We start from the raw sequence: 22,461 nt of genomic DNA on the forward strand, positions 1-22,461 counted from the left end.
CATAAAGGCAGGAATGATGTTGAGATGCAACAATATTTTGGAGAAGAGGAACAAATTGGTGATGGAATGATGAAAATTAAGGTTTTCAGAGTCCGTAGGATCTGAACCAAGCTTTTTTAATATAGGAGATACGGTTGCTGTATTGAAGCAACAGGACTGGTTGTGATGAGGGATGAATTCGAAGGAAGGAGATGGGGGAGAAAGAATTTGACCAAAGGCTGCGGGGAAGGGACCTGACATGGAGACAGGTTTGATTTAAAATGAAGTTTGACATTCCTGTGGAGTTTGAAATCTGAAAAAAAAGTGTTCAATGCCAGATGAGGTTTAAATAGAGAGAGAAGTCTGTTATAGATATAATTTATGATTTTTTTAAATTAAAAACTTCAATAATGAATTTTATGTGCCATCAAGGGGAAGGTAAAAATGGAGGAAGTTAGCTGGCTGCAATGTTTTTATACCAGAAAATAGAGGATTTTATTTTTGTTTTTGTTGGAACTATTAAAACCAAAGAAGTCACTGGATTTGGTTAATGTTATGGAACCATCATCATATATGAGCGGTGGGATTTACCAATTTCTCTTTGATTAGTCAGTCTGGTATTCCTGACAATTAGCTTTCACACAAAGAAGTTCAGAGGTGAACCGAGGGGCATTATGGGACAACAAAACAGACTGAGATTTTATAGAAAAACTGTTTTTCGGTAGAAGACACAGAATCTGGGAAAGACATATCAGTAATGCACAAAGGAGAAGGTATCAGTATTAATGCCTTAATCTTCTGAAATAAGATGATCAGAGGGAGTTTTAACATGATAGCTTTATATACAGTTGTAACATTGACTTCAATTCTTTGGATCACAACACTCAAGATGACTAAATATACATTCCAGGAGCCAGCACCAACACATTATACCATCATCTATTTTTTTAAAGCATCTTCCAGAAACTGCATTTAAAACATAAATCTGTGAAGGCTTGAAATCCTTTAGTGACTTCTTGGAGAGCTTTCTGGCCATGCAGAAAAGTTGTATATACCCTTTCTGTGGTGAAATCTTTGCCAGAAAAAAAGGAGGTAAAAATGCCATCTCTCATACTTCAACAACAAAGCCACACTACATCAAAGTTGGGAAACTCTTCTGCTTTTCCTAAACCCCAAATCTTTTAGCAGTGTGGGATTGTAACAATTTTAACAGAGGGGATCTGGTAAATAGTTGCACTGTTAAACTTGATAAATCCCATTCGGATACCATTTTGGTTTAAGGTCAATTATTTTCACCCATTAGAAAAGTTCACCAGCATAAGTCAACATTCAGCGTGATCACCAACTGTAGCAAAAAACCTCACATGTGCTGTGTTGAACAAGCTTTTAGTAATGTGTTGCTCAGATATTTCTGTAGTTTCATGAATCATAGATGTTTACATTTCATTACAACAAAGTCCAAGTTTTGCCTCTCTGTTACTTTATTTTGAGTTGAATACTTCTCCCAATTACACAGATTGAAGGCCTTCTGAAGTGTTGACGTTGCAAATAAACCACAAACACCGTCCCGCTAATACAAATTATTTAAAGTGAACTGACAATAAACAGGTAACACAAAATTGGACAATCTGCTTTTTTAAATGCAGACTGTCTTGTTTCTCTATATGAAAGCTGAAAAAAAAACATTAAAAGGTGCCCTTTGTTAAAAAAAATAATCAATAATTTCCATTTTATTTGTTTTGACTTTCTTAAAAACAAAAACAACCAATATTCAATTAACCATTAACCATAATCATTTTATTTTATTTTACAAGCTTTCAATATGGCAGTAAAATCAACAGCTTAAATGGAGGTTTTATAGAAACTGTTTTCGAGACACTACCTCTCAGAAACTAAATTCATTTGACCTAAATGAGAAGCATTGTCTAAAGCATTTAACTTGATTGAAAAGAAGAAATGACTAAAGTAGTAGAAAAAAGGTTGATGAATTCCCTTTCCTTTTTTTTTCCAAAGTACACTTCAATAAAAATTCCAAGTAGCCTATTTAAAATGCAATACTCAGATTGAGTAATAATTATAATGAAAGAAGTACAAAACCCCTTTTGGGGTTAGTAAGTTGGAATCCTATTTAAAGTATTGTCCACAACACTTAATGTTTGGAGAAAAGTAAATAATAAATCACAACATAAAGAGAAGTAAGAGTTTAATGTAAACCTATATGCACCTTCTGCATTTGTTATTGTTCCTTTACCTTGGATTGTTGGATGATGCCACACTTTTGTTATCTGCTGTTACGGCTGTGGCCGTATTTGATTTTGTTTTGTTTGCTTGTTCTGTGTTTTGTGTATTTTTGTATCAGAGTGGGACTTCTGTGTTTTGGTGCATCTTTGTTTCTGCTAGTTTGTTATTATTTGCAGGTGTGGTTCATGAAGGTGTGGCCTCTAATTGGACCAAAGCTGGAGGAGGCAGCCTTAAATCACCCCATGGACCTCCACACTGTGGGAAGGGAGCCTTGCTGCAACAGTCTCCACTGCAGCTTGGCACGCTTCTCCATTTTGGTTTTGATTTCACCTCTTGTTTAGTTGTGTGTTGCACTTCTGTATTTTGTATTCGTAGTCCTTTGTAGTTTTGTCTGTGCCCACTCTGATTAATCTTTTGGTTTATAGTTATGTTAAGTGAAGCTATAGGGGTGAACCGCCATTTTCTTTAGTACATGTTTTCTCCTGTTTTTGTTAGGTTAAGGAGGTTAGTTTTTGTCTTTATTTTCCTTTTCCTTTGTACAGGTAAGATTACATGTTTCAGTTAGTTGGGGTTTTGTTTGTAATTTTGCCTTGGTTCACCCTGAAGCCTTTTAGCTTCACTTTTAGTTCATGTAGGATGTTTATTTGTAAATAAATTTGGTTATTTTATGGAGACATTTGTTTGGTGCTTTTTGTTACAGTCAACTTTGGTAGCCAAACCTTTACTTTTTTATGTTATGCCCCCCTAGCACCCCTAGACACAAAGGGGGCGTAACATCTGCATAAGAGCATTATTCATTTTTTTGGCCCAGGGTTAGGGTAGATGTTTAAAAGGAAACCGTAAAACATTTGGACCTAGAATAATAATTAAAATAGATCCGTTGCTCAAAGATATTGATGTACTCCCACATGTATGCGGCTAACAAAATCCTTCTTTGAAAAGTGACTCTTTTTCTCCAATAGCATATTCAAAATGTCTCTTTACTAACAATAACCAAATTTACAATAAAGTTGTCCCCTGACAAGTGAAAAACGTGCATCACGAAACAAAGACTCACACAATGAGGGACAGAGGAACTCAGTGAAAAGGAAAGAGGGGAAAATCAGTGGTCCATGAAAATCTAAATTTAAAAAGAAAGAAGAATTCACTCAGTGGAAGACACAGAGGTATTGAGCATCATATAATAGGAATCTGGATCATGTAGGAGCATGACACTCGCAAAAAGGGAATTCAGAACACTAATGAAGAGTGACTTCAAACAGCTAAGACCTTCACACAGTCCCACTTTCATGTCAAAATAAACATACCTAGGTGTGTGTTGAGACACAGAGAAGGTGAGGGGGGTGTGATATAAAAAAAAATGTAGCTTTTCTAGCAGAGTGCAGTCGAGGCAGCAAGAACAAGCCCTTTGATTTTGTTCTGCAGTCAGTACAAATTATGGTGGACAAGGGGGGCATCAAATGGCAGGATTAAAAATGTATTAAAAAACACAGGAGTTCCTCCCATGTCTGACACATGCAGACCTGCACAGGGCCTATTATGTATGACACAGAGGAGGAGGAAGGGAAGGGGAGGGGGATAGTTTTGATGGAAACAAGGGGGAAGGGACTGCAATTTTGTATTCTTAAGAGACTTCAGGAGTGGAAGTAAGGAAAAAAAAAAAACTGATAAAAAGTAAAACAAGACACAGTGAGGGAAGCCAAAGGGAGGGGTTTTAGAGTGACACAAGCATGGTGACACAATGGAGATTAGAACAGGAGTCATGTCCAATAAAAGCACAATACTGAGATAAACTTCTAAACCCCGTCTTCGGCTTCTACAGTGGACAGAAACCTCGGTTGTTGTAATATTGAACAATAAACAAGTAATTTTTAAAAGGTTATCCAACTAAAAACCATAAAGGGTTTACTTATGTGTAGATTCATTCCTCTGTGGACCTTTACAAGAACATCAAAAGCTGGTTGTACTGCTCACTTCTAGAATCAGATTCAGAAGGGGATATTCTCAAGAGAGAATTCACACAAACATGCATGAAAATACAATCCCACTGGAATTCTGTATGTTTGCATCCATGTTCTTGTTCATACATCAGCCCTGATACTTCATCTAACACACTGATTCAGCCATGCCTTTTCGTCATCTCTCTTTTCATCCATGTCCACTACTTCTTCTTTACACTCTTTTTTCTTCTACGCCCTCTCCCAAAAAAACAAACAAAAAACAACAACACATCGCTCTGTTCATCTCTCAGCAACCCACCTCTCCCCTTCCTCACTTCCCCATGTCTCCCCTGTCCCCCGATTACTTGTTCTCACAGTCACAGTGAGTATGTGAGCAGGAAATATTACCAAACCAAATGAAGGAGTGAGGGTCCCCCCGCCCTTTTTCTCTCTTTTCTTTTCATTCAACGTTGTGTTACGCTCTGTCTCTTCCTGCCTGCTAATTAGTCGAGGGACTGGTGTTTTAGAGTTAAAAGACAAGTGCACACGTTCATTCTCTTCCTCATACAAAAGGTTTTGATGGCATTCCATCATTTACACTCTACAACAGTGCAGAAAAGAAGAGCTCACACCAGAGCAGACTTCGTTTTGTTGGGTTAGGTTCCTACTGCTCCTTTTCCTTCTTTTAGGAACTTTATCCATATTAGAACCTGATAAAGTTTTAAAATTTTCTCATTTATGTTGTGTTTAGTGCCATTTTTATCTTCATACTATCGCTGTGAAATATTTTCTTCATCTTTTTTCTCCTAATTTTAAAATTACAACATTGTTTTATGGAAAAGCAACTTAAGTGTGGGTAAGTACAGCCCATAAAAGGAGAAAAGAAAAAAAGTATTTATCAAAGCAGGCTGTACATCAGATGTGTAGATCTTTACTGCCAGAAAAAAAGCTAGAGCTTCTACATGTCAGAGTGGTAGAAGGCACAGAGGAACCGAGAACATCTTATTTTCACTCCGACTCATTCGACAAAACCTGCTGAGTGAGGAAACTACTCTAATGGATCTGTGGACATTCAGATGGCCTGTCATAAGCATTTGTGCGTGTGTGTGTGAGTGTAAATCTGGTGGGACAACTCATCTTATCCTAAATGCCATGACCAATTTCACGCTCTCACTGGAAAGGTCATGGCACTATCTTGTGTATGTGTGAGGATGTTTGTGTGTACTCATCCATTTTGTGTGCATCTACAAAAAATTTAACCCGGTTAACCCCGGTGCAGGTGAAAATCTGCTGTTGGTGCAGACTTAAGGAGCAGAGATCCTGAAAAATGCCACTTAACGTCACTAGCTATCAAAATCTATCACACATGAAGATGCAAACACAAAATAAGAGCCATGCTGCTTGCTATTGTTCAGTGTCCTAACCTTCTCGTGCACCTAAATTCAAGAACATAATATCCAAGTTTTTCCCACTCTGATCCAAATATTCAGAGTTAAGGCCTCTCCGCCTGATAAGTCCATCAGATATGTCTTTTTTCCTGTTTTTCTTTGGCAGATAACATCAGACAATTTTAATTTAATTACATGATCTGATGAAAAAGTGATATGTGACGTACAATACAGTATAAAATATATTTAAGACATGGCGGAAGCTAGTGGCTACATAGAAACATTAGGAAACACACAGACAGAATGAGAAATCAAGTCTGACACAGAGTGCACATAAGAAGGAATCAAAAGACAGGGGCAGAAAGTGGGGGACTGTGTGCACATTTGCAGATGCAAGTGTGTGTGTTTGAGAGAGTATAATTGTGTGCGTCTTCTGAGGCCCTTGTTGATCATTTTGACACATGTCTGAGCATTTCTGTCACTTTAATGTCACTGTGGAAATTCTACAGATTAGTACAACATCCGTCACGGTGCAAAGCCGATCCAAGTCAACAGAACGCATGCAATATTAAAGGCTAATATTCCCCACAGCCTTTTATGCTCCAATATTACACAGAGAGAAGAAAGGTCCTGAATATTCACTCAGAAAGATGACATAGACAGGTTTGGGAGGAAAAGTGCACACACACACACAAGCTGAAAGCCTGGGCAGACCATTGCCTAGGCTGCACACACTGGTGTTATTCAGAGAAAGGATGGATCAACCTTAGACTCAAAATAAAATAAAGGAAAATGAGAAAGAAACACAAACTTGAAAAGTACAGGAATAAAAGGCCGGGTGGCAGTGAGAGGTACAAGTGTGTGAAAAAAAGAGAATAAAAACAGCGAAAAAAGGAAGAGAGCTGTTATGAGATGCATGCTGTGGGAATGTCATTGTTCTAGTCGATTTGAGACATTATTTAAACAGAGACTCAAGAGACACACTGATCAACAAAGAGAACAGAGTGGTATCAGAACCCAGACAGGAAAGACAAATGTTGGCTATACAACGGGATAATAGAAGGGTGACAAGAGAAAAATATAGAACATTTTTTTTAAATAAGAAAGACCAAATTGTGTGTGTGTTCATGTAAAAGGGCTGTTTGTTGCAACTGCTTGAGGTCAGAGTTTAGGTTGAGGACTGACTGTTTATATGCTATAGTGTAAAAAAGGATGTACAGTATTACCTCACTATATCGCGGTTAAAATTTTGCATTTTTTTTCAGTGCACTTTTTATTTCTTCTTTTTTAAACAGTGCTCTGTGTTCTGCATCCTGATTGGCTGGAGATCTTGTCACTCAATCTCCTCCATGGTGTGTCTCCTGTGCAGATACAGTACATGCAGCTCTCCAAATCTACATAGATCTTCAATCTGGATCAGATTTTTGTTTTCATTCTATAATCTGAACTTATTTTGTTTGAAGGTTTAAACTTTGAGAGTTTAAATAAACAAGAGAGAAAAGTGTGAACATGTTCATTTCTGTCTGAGAGAAGTGTATAAAGTGTGTAATGAGGAGTTTTGCAGCCTCAAAGCATCCATCATCCCACTTTGCAGATATCATTTACTGCAGGTTAATTTTAGAATGCACCCCAATAATAAACGATGGACCACTGTTGTTGGATTTTGTCTGAGACAGAACCAGTAGAATAGTGTAATTGGCAAGAGTACCAATACACCGACTACTTCTACAGATGTCTGTCCATTAATGATGAATACAGAGGGAAATTCAAGGCTGCCCTGAGCTACAATGTTAAGACATAAAATCGGACTTCATTTCTGACTTAAACGATTTTTTTGCAATGATTTCTTCAATTATAGGTACCAGTCATGGTCTGTCATCTACCTATTACAAAACTATCTGATCAAGCAGAGAAAGGTTTAAAAACAAACATTTGTCCAAAATGTAACAAAGTTAAATTAAAGCAACAATACTTATGAAAAAAAAACAACCTCAGTCAACTGTGAATAAAAAATAGACTTGTGATCGTATTTACTGGAGGAAAAGTTGTAGGCAAAAAGCTGTGATTTATACTCGGAAAAATAATGTCTCTGAAATATATTCAAATCCATCTAGCTATGGATAACCAAGGTGTGTGTTAGACCTAAGACATTTATTATCATTTAGAAAAAAGTTAAGAAAAAAATACTCTAAAGCTGTTACAGCTCCCTATTATTAAGCCAGATAGGGCCAAACTATAAACTACATTCCCATCTTTAAATGTTAGGATTTGCAATGGTCTGCTATTGTTACATCTGATTTGAGGAAATATTTTGTTTTACAGAGAGCCAAGAAACACAAAAAAGACTATGGAGTTTCCCAAACCCATTCAGGAAAAAGAAATGTTGGCAAAAAATGATTAAACAGTTTGATTTTTATTATGTAAAAAAGGAAAGAAATGTTCGTTCAAATTGATTTTTTTCTGTAACTGCTTTAGTTTGACATTTAAGAGGAGGAGAAACACATTCAAGTGCTAAAAAAAGGAACAAGTTTGTACTATTTTTTTGTTGTTGTTGAAAATGTTCAACTGTTGCCTAGAGCTATTGTGTGTTGATCTGTCCTCCTAAATAAAAACATTCAACTGTGATGCTGTTGTCAGAATTTTTTTAACAAGGATAAATTACAGTCATTTCAACTTGTTATGAACAGATGCCTACATCTGATGCGGTTTGGGCACCTCCAGGTTTTTGAAAAGCCACGACCATCTCTTTTCGTTCAAACACCTGTGTTTTTGTTGGCCCTATTGGCTGGACACACCAGATCTAAATAGCCAACAGTGAGACGGACAAAGGTATCTTGAAAACATCTGGGGCTGTTGCCCATCCAGATCTAACACAATATTTTTTCAGACACTTGCACTTGAACTAATTATTTTTCATAGACAAAAAAACGTTTTTTTATCTGTAGCACTTTGTCTATTTATTTTTCTCAGTATTCCACCAATTCAATTGACCTGATCTGCTTTTACTCGCCATGATATTTTTTCCCTTCCCACTTTAGCACAAAACAATTTCAAACTACAACGTGTACAAAACAAAAATTCAATCAGTCGTCCTTGTGTTTGTAGGTGTGTGTGTTAGGAGTGTGTTTGTGAAATTCATTAAACAAGTCCCCTTGTCATTAAGAAGGAAGCTGCTTAATTAAAACCATGAGGAGATTTTGCCCCAAGGGACCCTCCTGAGCTTTGTGAAAATGTGCATGTGTGCATATGAGTGTGTATGTGAGCGTGTGTACAAATATATGTTTTTGCGAAGGTGCATTTATATGTGTCATCATTCCGTGTTTCTCTACATTATGGGATAAAAATGGGCATCTGGTCAACATAGCACCTTACCAAGAATGAAATAACTGTTTTGTGTAAATACACATTTGTTACTCACATTATTTCCCACTGTGTGACTCTCTGGCAGACACAGGCAGCGGTAAGGTGTGACACTGGTGTCACAGTGGTCAGCATGCCCATGACATTCACATCTGTTCAGGTGAGAAACACAGCAATAGAGTGGATTAGACTGAGAAAAGGCAGAATCGGAGGACATGTGTCATAAAGCTTCTTCAAACATGTAAAAATAGAAATCATTATTATGAATAGAATACTAAAAACAGCAACATCTTTAGGAAAAACAGACAAAACAACACTCAGAGATTCTATCCAGAACTTTTTTATGCTTGTTCAATGAAACAGTACAAGTACCCATGGAAAGTTCCCATACATCATTTATAAATGCCACCCTGAGAATTATCAGAGTAACATTAGAGGTAGCAGACAGACACACACACACACATGTACTGCACAACAGCTCCTTAATTATTCATTCAAAAATTTCATTGCTTTCTCTCTTTTCATTCCTTTACCTTTTGTTCTCTTTGTGTCATTTTTCTAATGACAGATTGGTTATACCAATCAAAAACACTCTCACAAGCCCACATGTTCATGACAGTGCCTTTTTTTAAAAGTTCACTGAATCAAAAAATTGACAAATGACCAAAAATAGTGAGATTTTTATTTTCTGCTGAACTCAGTGATGACAAATCAGTAATTTTATACTTTGCTAATGTTACACCTCTTCAGTAATTCTCACTCATTGAGCTGTCTACAAGTAAAACCACATAACAAGTCAGGATTGTAGCTCAGGATAGCTGATGTCTTTTATACATTACTTTCATAAAAAGCATTGATTGTGTGTGGGGTCATGGGATGTATGTGTCCATTACTGGATTCTCTGTTTTGTCATGTGTTTTGGTAAACATGTTTAGTTTTAATCACATTTAGCTCTTTACTTATGATCATATATTTAATTTTTAGGTGTAAAATAGTGATAGACTCAACCAAAAATGTCCACACTTTTCTTAATTGCACTATAGCTAATAACTTAGTTAATTCTTTGCCAATCAAGCAATTATTTCCTCTTTAATTAATATGACTGGGAGGTGGACAAACGAGACGAAGGCCTTCTGAGTAAACTTTCTCATCTGAGCCGTCTATAATAGCAGCCTGGAAGCAAAGTCAAGTACTGCCCCTTTCATGGCATTGCTGGGACGCCGTATAACCTCTGTCAGTGACCCGGCTCTCCTTCTGCTCTGATGCTGAGCAGCATTTGAGTTTAAATGAGGTTAGTGCATTCAGATTTAAATCTGGTTTAAATCATACAGGAAATAAACACAATAGTCAGAATCAGAGGAAAAGATCATAATTTACACCTTTGTGAAGGGGAAGCAATGAGGAAAAAGAGAAATAGTTTACTTAATTCAAGGCTTTTTTTAATTAAAAAAATTAATATGTGTATTTAATCTTGAGTTGGTGTTTGCTTTGTAATTTTTCAAATGTATGTTAAGTATGACAAAACAACAGCATTTCACAAAAATACTTCAGTGAGTAGACATCCAGCCAACACAGACAGAAATTACTCTTTCAAAGAGGGATGAAGAGCGCACAGATGAGGTTTCAGCAGCATTAAATCCCTATTTCTCCTACTTCACTGTAACAAGCTACTAATTAAAACAGCTTAGAGAAGGGAGGGGTAGTTAGAAATGATTGCCTCCTGCATAATCCTATAATTACCACAGTCATAAAAAACAGTCACTATGTCAGTCTAATGAAAAGATGTGTTCACAATTACTCTCAGAAAGCTCTGCTGAAACTCAATAGTCTGTGTGGAATTATTTTCCCCTGAACCATGTTCACTTATTTGTGACAAATCAGTACTTAAGAGACTCTCAGACATTTCTTTCAACCAATTAGGCTTTTTGCAGAATGTCTGACAAGAGACAGACGTTTGTACAAAAAACACTTTAGAAAATCCCCTGCCAATGACAGTTCATGCAGAAATTGTTTTAGACATTTGCTTTCAGAATCAGTACTTCTCCTTTATATATTTACAAACTCCAAAAACCAGTAATAAAACCTGTAGTTCCAAACTACTTCAGGACAGTTTACAAACAGACACTCAAATCTTTGAAAAGACGTCTATAAAATTCTCACCTGCCACTTATGGTAATTTCTCTGATTGCAAAGTATCTGTGTTTGGAGTTCACCCCCATTGCTCTGCTGTGGTATTGTGCTCTCAGATGTATTCGGACCTGGGCAGCTTGTACCATTTCCTGCAGGGCAGGACTTCTGTAGAAGTCGTTGTATCCAGGCCTGAGGCTGGTCAGAAGGCTGAAAGTGATGTTTCCTCCTGACAAAGGCACATCTCTGGAACAAAGCAGATGGACAAAAATTCTTCCTCGTTACAATCAACAGATATGTATGATCAACTCGGCTTCTGTTAAGGATTTAAAGTACTATAAACATGGTCAACCTCAAACTATCGGAACTGAACAACTAAATAAATAATCTTTTTCTAGAAAAAATTACAAAAGTTAAATGTAAACAAAGTGTGCGAAATGCATGCCTTGTGTTTGCTGCTTTTACATTTTTGTGCTTAACCACATGATCTTAAAATGAAGCTAAACATTCGTTGCAAGCTAAAAGTGTTTTAGGCAGAGACAGGTCCTGCTGAGATTGATTTTGATGAGGGCATTTTGGACCAAAACCTATTTGAGATGACAATAAGTTTGTAATATACAGCTAAAAAATAGAAAAGTTGGTTTTAAATTCCCTTTAGAATTTGCATAGTCCTGATTGTAGTACAATGTCATGTACCAGAGACACTGTAGAGTGCCTATAAGCCTGGGAAAAATTTAGAATAATGTATTCTTATCCTTTTGCTGGTAGATTGGCTGATTTAATCTCTCAGATTTTAGTCAGTCACTGTTTGAAAGTAAAATTAGGCCAGTCAACAAAGGATTGATCAAACATTTTCTTTAGCTCGGAAGACAAATATTTAGGTAATGAGGTTAAAAGTGTGAATAATTTTGTAATTTATTACAATAAATGCACACTGCACCCCCTTAATTGTTTCAAGGTTTTTAACTAACAGCAATTATCTTTGATGTGGTGAACATTTTTATAGATTAAAATCAAAAAACAGAAACCAAACAACTCCATTTCAATCATACATGATTGATCAGTTTTTATATGACATTTGGGCAAAAACAAAAGTACAAGCGGGATTAAAGTATGAGATTGTATACAATGCGGTTTTAAAAAGGAATAGGTCTCAGAAAGATGGATGTCACATATGATGACATTATACTGACCCGGGCAACTGCACACAGTTGACTGAGTCTGGTCTTAACAAAGGTCCATTGCTGAGCATTTCAAAGTCGCTGCAGTTTCTGGCCATATATTGCCAGTCCAACCAGGGCTGTTCAGTGCTGACGCCACTCTCAGACGCTCTGAGGTTAACCTTCCGTCTTTGAATCCGAACAGACTCCGGCAAGAGTCCTCCAAACTGGAGTATCACATAAAACACCTGAAGAAAATGGGGCTAAAGTTAGAACTAACAGCAACAGATTAAGCTTCAAACTGTGTGCTGTGAAGTGTCATGCTTCAAAAGCTGTTTCTGATCATCTGCATGTCTTGTATAATTTGATGCCAGAGCAAGAGGTGACATCTTCTGGCGTGTATTAAGATTTGTAAGTTATTTTTACAAAAACAACTGAGGCTGTGGTTAGACAATATGAGGATGAATAATCTAAAAAAAAAAGAAAATCAGTTTGATAACACATTTGCATAGTAAAAAAGTTACATTCATTAACATCATGCCAAATTTGATCCACTGGTAACAGAAAAACTATAAGATTGAAAAATCAAGAGATATTTGTCAAAAACAATAACCGATAAGCAGAATCATTACGCATTAATTATATGTATGATTGGGCCCGTCATTGTTACAAAGAGATGAGTATGCTATTCTGGTCTGATTAATACCTGGTACTGTCCATTAGCCAAATCAACAGTGATAGTAACTCCTTCATCCAGTTCTTGTGCGGTCATGATCTTAGACAGCCAAGCAGTACTCATGTCCTGGTCGTTGATGTAACCAAGTGAGTGAGCATTAAGGTTCAGTCTTAAGACCCTGTCACTGGTGGTGTCCTCAACCGCGTTGGGAATACAGTACCTGTTCACAATGACACAGTGGAGGTATGACAGTATAAGCATGAACCTAAGAGTGGATCTGAGATGTGCAGAATTGACAAACAATGAAGCAACAACTTCCATAACTGCAAAGATATAAACATTTTATTTGTATGAGAACTTGACATAGTGATACTGCACCTTTTATTTAAAGGGTGTACTCTGGAATGACTGGGAGGACAGCGACACTCAGACTGGACATGAAGCTTTGGCAAGACTCCTGAATACAGCTCAACTATTTCTCTGTTAACGCACACACAAGAACACAACAGTGGCTCAGACAAAAAATAACAAAGTTGAATCAGCAGCAAATGTTGACCATTTTTGATAACTTTTGCTTGGTTAGCAGTTAAAGAATAAAACAGAAAAGTAATATGAGGTCTAAGTAGAATCAATAAAACAAAAAAAATACAAATGTGTTTTTTTAAGGTGTTTTAAAGTGACATTGAGATTGGAACATTAAATGCTAAGCAGAAAAAATCCAAACCACAATTTGGAAACTCAGCCTAAGATTTTTTCTCAATTCAATCTTGACAAGAAACCTTGTAAGCAACAAGTCCCAACTGTGTGCAGTACAAGAGCGGTAAGCAAAACACTAATTGGTTTGTATTGAATTTTCAGGTAAATCCTCTGAAAACAGTATGGATCTGAGGATGCAATAATTAGCTTTCTTTTGCTTTTCTCCAAATGGCTGTTTCTGTCTGGCATTTTTCATAATCCTGTATGTATCTGTTTTATATTATCGTTTTTTCTTTGTTTTGTGGATGATCTAAGAGCCCTTTTCCTTTTCAAATTACACCTTCCACCTGTTTTATTTGCAATTTTTTCATCATTCACTTTCTTCAGTCCTCTCTCCTTTTTCCCAGTAGCTCCTCATTACGAGTCCCTATTCTGTCCGACTCACCTGTTTGTCAACGTGGCAGGATAAAATCTAAAGTCCTGCATCCATCCAATGAACTGATTAGACCCTGGAGAGATGAAAGGGGTGTTGAAAAGAACATAAAGAAAGTGTTAATGGGTTTGCACTGCAGGCACTGAGTGAGAGGATTTCACAGTATTTAGTAGGTTATCTCATCAGTTTCTTTATACTAGCTAAGCGAGGCTGCCAAAAACTTCTTGTAATGGCCAAATTCTCTGCGCAGAATAACAAACGTGCCAAAATTGTCTTCAATTGTCCAAACTAAAGAGCAGCAACGTCTTTGGGGATAGAGTATTTACTTTTAGTGAGGAAAGAGTGGAATGTTGCTTTGAAGAAAACAACATTTTGAGTACAATTTGTTGCAGTTTGTGTTACGAATGGCAGTTGTGGAAGTACCCAGGCGCATAGAGGAGGAGGATGTTCCTGGCAACAGGATGTTTAGTGAAGTCCACAAAACTACAAACAAAAACCACTGCTTTAGCAGGCAAACCAAAACTTTAAACTCCAAAACTCTGCATACTCAAAACAGGGGGAGAATATAATATAGATGGACCAGCACAGGAGGAAGGGAAAGACAAGACTTGAATACACACAGACAAACGAGACACAGGTGAACACAATCAGGACAGACAAAACAGGAAACCCTACAAAATAAAACAGGAAGTTAACTCAAAACATTGCAGAACACAGAACACACTAGAACACAAAAGCAAAGAACCTAAAACCATGACAGTTTAGGTAAAAAAAAAAAAAAAAACTTAATTTAGTTTTCACTGTGGTTTTCCCACCTTTTCATTTTAATAAAATACTGGATTCTATGAGGCTTGGACTTTTCTAATAAAATAAAAGTGTTGGTAAAACAGCCAAAGGATCCTCCTTATAGGACGGGAATTTCAAACACTTGTTTTCCTAAAAGTAGCTGTCCATGGTCCTACTGCTTTTACCATACGTCCAACACCTGTAAACTTTTCTCTAATAACCTCTGTTACTTGCTTTAAATTTTAAGTAGCTGACTGGCAACAAATAACGTTTTTATTTTTCCAATTGGATTTACATAAATGTGAATGCTGTTGAAAAACACCACACACACCCAGAACATCTTTGTTGCAGTTAAATTACAACAAATTATTTCCATCAACTTGACAAAGCAGAGCATGATTGAGGATATTCACCAGAGACTGTCAAGTACGCAGATACAGGTAAAGACCCTTCAGAATGTATGCAGTTATGGTGGATGAGATGCAAGGGCCCCACACAGACGATGAGGGAACTGGACCAAAGATGGCTCAGGTTTCTCAGTGTCCAACCCACTTGTTTCAGTCAGTCTGAGTTACATTTGCCCGCATCAACAGAATCCCAGCCATGTTTGGCTTTGCCTGTGAAATATATGTTTCAGTGTTACAGGTTTTGCCATGTGTATTCCAACAAACTATCCTTACTTGAAAGAAAGTGTGTTTGTGTGTGTGTGTGTGTGTGTGTGTGGGTGTGCAATTGCACACCAGAGAGGCTTTGGTGTGCTTGGACCAGCCACAGGATGAGCGTGTGTTTTTGGGACAGTGTACAGTACAGTATGTGCATGTAAGCCAAAGTAGGGGGGGGGGGGGGGGGGGGGGTGTTATGGGATATATGTGTGTTAGATCAGTGTGTGGTTGTGCAGCCTAAGGCTGTGGCTAAGGATTTCCTCAGCGTGTGGAAATGGGATTATGCCTTCCTCTGAAAAGCACTCTCCCTATTGTTACTGGGATGATGCAAGGTATAAGCCTTAATTCTCTCCTCTCTGTGAAGGTTTCTCTTATTCTTTCTGCTTTAATGTCTGTTATCCTTTTCTCTTCCTATTTGTTTCTACTTCGGAAAAAAGAGACGTAAGTGGCTTTGTGTGTGTGGTTTTTATTTTAATTTTTTTGCTTATTCTTTGTCTTTCATACGCAAACTGGCTCTATGACTGAGAAATTCAGTTTTTAGACCTTTCATGATTTCTGCTGGCGTGAATCCTCAGTGCAGGATAATAGGGCCGCCCTGAGGGTTCTTGAAGCAGCAAATTTGTCTCAAATGAGATATTGTGAGTCCTTTTTTTAACTGTCACTATTTTCTTAAGGCTTTACTAATTGTTCGTGTCATGTTTGAGTCAAAGTGACAGAGATGGTTTCCCTTTTACAACGTCTGCATGTAATAATATATGTATATTTTGGATTAATGGCAACTAGTGAACATAGGGTAGTTAATACTTTTGAGAAAAAACAAGATCCTCATATAGAATAGCTTCTTTCACCACAAACATACCATTAAAAGCTGTGGTTGGCCTTTAACACATCTTGTTTTACAAACAGTTTTCAGTTTGCAGCTCTGTTAATCAATACATCTGATCAGGTTTCACATGGTCAACAATCTGATCAAAATTCTAAGCATGCCTCCAAACATTGTACATACACGCAAATGCAAGCACACATGCGTTTGCAAGACTAAGCCAATCGCTTTCATTGATCACCCCCTCTGATGTGATCACCAGCTGATCAGATGCTACCTGATGTGAACTAGGATCAATGGCTGATAAATGAGAAGAAAAACACTCGTTTATCACTCTTGGAATAAACGGCATAATTTTTTCTTTTAATCTCTCTGCTATTGACTCTGAAGCAGCTTGCAGACACAAATAATCAATCACAGATGAGGAGTTGAAACAAGATAAGGCCTGAAAGGAAAATAAAAGTGAAGGAATTATAGGCGCCATGTAAAATAATGCAGACATAATAAACCAAAGCAATACCATACATTTAACCTGTTACTTATAAAATCTACTTCTGGTGAATTTAGAAGCAACATTTCCCAAAATAAACTGCACTGAAAGGTAAATCAATTGTTTCAAGATGTTTAACTGACATTAAACTGACACAGTGAATGCAGGCCTCACTTGACTTTTTTCTAATATGTAAAAATTACTCACAAGAGATGAAACACTTTGTTCTTACCATTGGAGCTCCGTCCAACCCACATGGCACCATCATCGCCAACATCAAAGAGCATGCTGGCCAAATTTTTTGTGTCAAATGGTGTTCCATCTGCCTCCAGCCCATCAATGAAAAGATTTGCTTGTCTGTCATGGATCTGGAAATCCAAAAAAGCAAAATCACAAATATCTACATATACATCCATTTGCCTTGAAAATTTAAAAGTTATCAAACTGTGATTTTTAAAAGACAGATATAACTAGACTGAGACAGTGTTAAGTATCCTCTGTGCATGTGCACATCTTTTCCAAAACTGTATGCACTATCCATGAGTACAAATCAATGAGCATGCGTTACCTCATGTGTGTAAATTATACATTCGGCTAATCTTCCAGCTCATTTCCCTGGTAGCAGAAAGAGCCTCAGGCTAAACTGCCTTAGCTGCAAATTAGCTTTCTGTTTGACCAAAAACCTTCTCTCCACTTCTTTCCCTTCTCTTTTTCTGATCTGCTCCATGAATATTAAAAACTGCATGGCCGACAATGCCGTCAAAGCAGAAGCAGATTCCTTTCACATCAAACCGGAGCCAAAAAGAGAGATACTTCCATATGAGAGCAGCTTTGCTTTGTCCTTTTACCTCTCTCACAGGGTCGTTTGCTTCCTTCACTTCTTCCTTGTTAAGGAGTTCCCCGACCCGATTTTCAATTGTTTTGTCCCCCTATTTTTTCATCAGCATTTTTCCTTTGCTTCACCCTAAGTTGACGACTTCCGCCTCTCATCTACCTTCTTGTCTCTTCCCCTCATGTTTATCTTGCCCTGTCGCTCTCACTTGTTGTCAGCTCTTTAGTGGAGTTGAAAAGGTGCGAGGAGGGAAATAAGTCCAAGTCAAAAAAGCCTTTAGGGGATGAAGGCAGTCCCAGACAAGTGTCTGGCTCTCAGAGGATAGTTAAGACACCCAGACAGGCACTTTCATGATGGCTGATTGAAGACTAGCAAGCACATAAGAGCACAAGAGTGCGGGAGTGAATATAAAAAAAAAGGAAAGAGAAAACGAGACAGAAGGGAGGAAAAGAAAAGTCAGAGTGCAGAGAGGGAGCTGGAAGAAGGACCCTCTTTAGGAATCTCTAAGCTTGAGCCGTGTGGCTCTTAGAGAGATGTGAGGAAGTTGTCAGGACTGATGTAAATGAATCCTGAAGCTCTTCGTCTTTCTTAGCTTCCGTGCAGCCTTTGAAAGACAGCTAACTCCCGTTTGCTGAACCCTTTCGATCCATTTTCCCTCCTCTTAACAAAAAACCCTGTGAACTACTGATTTTGTGAGAAAATGCTGTCAGAGGATGAAGACAGCAAAAAAGGGATCCTTTATGTTCAATATAATTTCTATGAAAATTATGAAAACGAGATTTCTTTTGTTTAGGAAAGATTCAGAGAGAAGAAAGCAAGTTCACAGAAAAGGTTTCAGACAAGTTGACAGAAGAATTCATCAGCTAACTACTAGGGGTTTTATAACATTCTCAATAAATACTGATTCCAATATTGAAATGTACGGTGGCCCTGAAGTGCAAATCCAAATTCACTCAATGTAAAAACATATTATAGATCACAACGACAATAAAAAAAAAAAAATAAAATAATGAGAAAAAAACAACAACTTTACCTTTTAGAAATTAAAACAAAATTCCAGAAACCAAAACACAATTCCAAATAAAATGAAAATAAAAATGAAACATTTCAGTAAAACAATGACGTTCGAGTTTTTTCAAATGCATCTTTAATGTCCATAGATGTATGAATGCTAATAAAAGTTTTATGTTTAGTACAGAGCATATCCAGAATTACTTCAGGCCAAATAACTATTGGTTGGAATGATGGACAAATGTCATCATCCAATCAGCAATATGCCATAGTGTCAACCTTTTCCAGTTTCTTATCATGTTTTGCTTTTTAACATTTTATTTTGATTTCGGGAACATACTCTTCTTTTCCAAAATGTTTTTTTCTCTGCAAGCCGGAAGCCTTTTAAACAGGCACCCATCACACAAGCTGTGCAGTTTTAAAAATGTATTTAAACTGTAAAGGAAGAACTAGAGCAAACATGATGATGATCTGCTATGGACAAATGAAACTGAACAGTCAGCCAAGCAATTGCAATTAACCAAAAGACATACATCTAAGGCAAATGCATGGAATTTAAAGTTAGCCTATTTGAACCTAAATGACAATAACATTTTTTTCTCTACATCTTATTGTAGGAAGTTTGAATCATGTATGATGACATATTTGTCCAAACTAGCAGCCCAAAACCTGGAGGGTTGCAATGAGTATCTCTAAAAAATTAGCAAAAGAGTTAAAAATCTTGCATTCTGATGAATACTTTATTCACCAGCTGAGCCAGACTGTTGTTTTTAATCCTGAAATAACTAACTGGACCTTTGTTGTAAAGAAAAATTGTTAAATTCAGAAAGTGACAGTGATGAAGTAACTGATATCATTGGTATGAGGCCCATTGTGCGCAAAGAAAAGACATAATGAGTCATATTTTGTCTTTTGCACCCATCTATTCTCCTGGTCTGCTACAACGACAGTGTTCAAAGTGAATTGAATTACTGAAAATTATGTAATTATTAGGAGATTTTGTTGTTTTTTTGCTACTGAAAAATCTGATAAGATGAAACATTATTTTCAAAGTCAAAGTTCTGTAGACCAACAGAAATGTCAGCTGGTTTGGCAGGGTGTGAATATGTGTGTGAGAAGATATTGAATGAGAAGAGAGAAAACAGGGAGGAAGTGGTTGTGAGCTGCAGACATGGCCCAGTTCACTATTTCTGAAGTTTCAATTCCACATTCAATTAAATAAAAAGAATCAAAAAGTTGTGTGTTTGATCTCTCAAAGAGAATTCACTGTGGTTTGTATGCACCTTAACTGAATGACTTTGTGGTACTGTAACACCATAGTTGATGGCACAAATGACCAGATGTTATAAAGTCTCTTTATACCATCTATTCTATCTTTAAAAACAAAACAATGTCTTTCCCTGCAGATACTTTGGGATATATGACTCAACCTGTGAAAGTTTGCTGTGAGTTCATCCACTGAAAGTTCAATTTAGCTAGGATCAGATAAGGAGAATACTGAGCTTTACATCTACCATACAGATCTGCTTCTTTACCGTCAACTGTTCTCAACAAGCACAGAAGCCCCAAATCCTAGCCACCGAGACACAAACATAAACACACACTTTTAAAGTTTTCTCCACCAATCCAGCTTCACAGCTAGAGACACTGGTTTGGAGAATGGGATCAAAATGTAGAACTTTCATTACTCCTGCTGCTCTCTTGTGAGTAACAATCTTTTTTTTTGTTTTAATCTTAAAGAGATTTTATGTAAATTGAGATGACCATACTGTGAAATCTCTTAATTCAGTACTGTAGGACATTGCAGTAAAGACCTGAAGTTGTGAAAGCTCAGTCAGCTGCTTCCTAGTGCAAAAAAGGCAAAAACAAAATCAAAATCACTGCTACTCACAATACTTGAAAAAAAGAAAAAAAAAGTCAGAAAATATAAGCAGGTATCATTTTGACCAACAGAAAAGAAAAAAAAAATCTTATCAATCAGAAATATATACTACAGTAACTTGACCCAATCAGAAACTCAAAACATTTGCACATAAAAACTAATATTTTGAGAGAATTGTATAAAACGTTATTGTGTAAATCAAGCCAAATGCTTACATCTACAATAAAAAAAGAATATTGTTTTTCTTTCTTTTTTAAATAAGATGCTTTGATGCACCCATAATCTACTTGTTTTTATCTTTGTTTTGGTCTTGATCCCAGATTAAAAGCATCTTTTTCTGTATCCTTCCTGGGGAGGTCACAACAAAAAAATCACTACTGATAGTTTTCAGTTTACTATTGTTTCACTTCATCACCAAAAGCTTTCTGTCATCTGTTTTTTTTGTTTGGTTTATTTTGATGATTGTGGGGAGTTTCAAACACTCTTTCATTGAGCAAAATTTACCAACTGGCACCAGAGCCCTATAAGCCTCTCTAAAAGCCCAGAAAAGCCTTGAGTGGAAAGCTTTTAGTGATCTGTAGACTGGCATTTTGACTGAAGCTCTTCTCAATTTTCACGCTCCAGCCAAGTCATGGTTCACTACACAGTGTGGTATACAGTGATTATTCCAAAGTTCCTTTACGGAATACCAGAACAGCAGAAAAAAGGGAAAGAAAGTAAAAACCACAGCTGCTTCAGACACGCATTTTTATTATTTACCTTGAAAGAAGTTAATATCCAATGGGGAGTGGTTAGCAGTCTTGTCTGACAGCGAAAAGACCCCAGCTCAAAAACTGGGTACCTTTCTGTATGAAGTTTACATGTATCTGCGTACTTCCTGGATTCTGGTTTTTAAACCGTTTACACATCTGTGACTAAAGCTCGAAGGGATGACAGGGATCTATTTTCTACTTTATCCAAACACAGGTTAGCCATTATGAGGGACCATAGCAGTCCTGTGGCACAACCATGCTTTGGCATGTAGAATTTATTTAAAACTGCAATTCTCAATATTTAGACAAATGGGTTCTGAGAAGAGAAGAAGGAAGTCACATTAATGCCCCTGTGTCATCTGGGTCTGTATTATGCTACGTACCCGCTTGGCATGTGATTGGTAATCAAGAACCCGCTGAACACAGGTTCTTGAACACACTTTTAGCATACAGTGTTTTACGATGGACTGTCGCTACCCAATACTACGTCGTGTACCTTCAGTTGGAAGAAGCTTGGTGCAAATCTTGTGAATCTTGCACCAGGCTTTTCTTTCACAGCTCTATTCTGATATATAAAAGACCTGGTGTCATAGAATTCCGCCCAGGCACAAATTTCAGTTTCAGACGGTTGGCACTTCTATGAATTAAAAGGGACACCATTAGTGCGTCACTACCAAATCACAGTCTCTGATTGGTAGTTCAGCTGGTTTAACTTTCAAGGGACAATTATTGGCCGCACGTTTGGTACATGGAGCCTAAAAACGGACTTAAAAACATGCAAACATGAAAGTTTTGAACACAGAAGCCCGAAACACAGATAAATGCACATTTGCATGATATTTCGTTGAAAGTGGTCACTTGAATGCCTGTTGCCAAGGCCGATTTGAACGTAGTACAAATGCGTGTCGCTTTGCCTGCAAAGTGTTGTGAGTGTGATGAACACGGTTTCCTACCAACAAAAATGAGAGGGCCAGAAGGTGTTTGGCTAGCTAAGTTTATGCTGCTCACAACCAATCCATGGGGAGTTCTTCCAAAGGTTAAAAAACTTTGTGCGCTAACTTAAAACACATCCAAGGAGGGAGTGAAATCAAAAACTGTATATTGGCTTCATAAGTCAGCAGTTTGCCACTTTAGCATCTTCTGGTACATTTTCACTTTACCTTCTATTTTTCTTTTACTCCTGTTATCGCACCAGTTCTTCACACTCCAAGCCCCTCTCAACC

The 22,461-nt window shown here is 37.2% G+C and overlaps 1 protein-coding gene across 5 annotated transcripts in view; it reads right to left on the bottom strand.

The window, feature by feature from the left end:
- Positions 1-22,461, bottom strand: part of ush2a (Usher syndrome 2A (autosomal recessive, mild)) — a 190,681-nt gene that overhangs the window by 155,277 nt on the left and 12,943 nt on the right. For all 5 annotated transcript variants that reach the window (XM_078945239.1, XM_023953554.2, XM_078945241.1 and 2 more), the window contains exons 6-12: positions 16,994-17,129; positions 14,013-14,076; positions 13,250-13,351; positions 12,902-13,091; positions 12,229-12,443; positions 11,069-11,281; positions 8,967-9,060 (exon numbers count right to left, since the gene is read on the bottom strand). In XM_078945239.1, the coding sequence (XP_078801365.1) occupies positions 8,967-9,060; positions 11,069-11,281; positions 12,229-12,443; positions 12,902-13,091; positions 13,250-13,351; positions 14,013-14,076; positions 16,994-17,129 (1,014 nt within the window). The remainder of the gene's footprint in view (positions 1-8,966; positions 9,061-11,068; positions 11,282-12,228; positions 12,444-12,901; positions 13,092-13,249; positions 13,352-14,012; positions 14,077-16,993; positions 17,130-22,461) is intronic.

This window comes from Oryzias latipes, chromosome 3 (genome assembly GCF_053564925.1).
Source record: "Oryzias latipes strain Hd-rR chromosome 3, Olatipes_Hd-rR_3.1".
In the NCBI taxonomy this organism is placed as follows: domain Eukaryota; kingdom Metazoa; phylum Chordata; class Actinopteri; order Beloniformes; family Adrianichthyidae; genus Oryzias; species Oryzias latipes.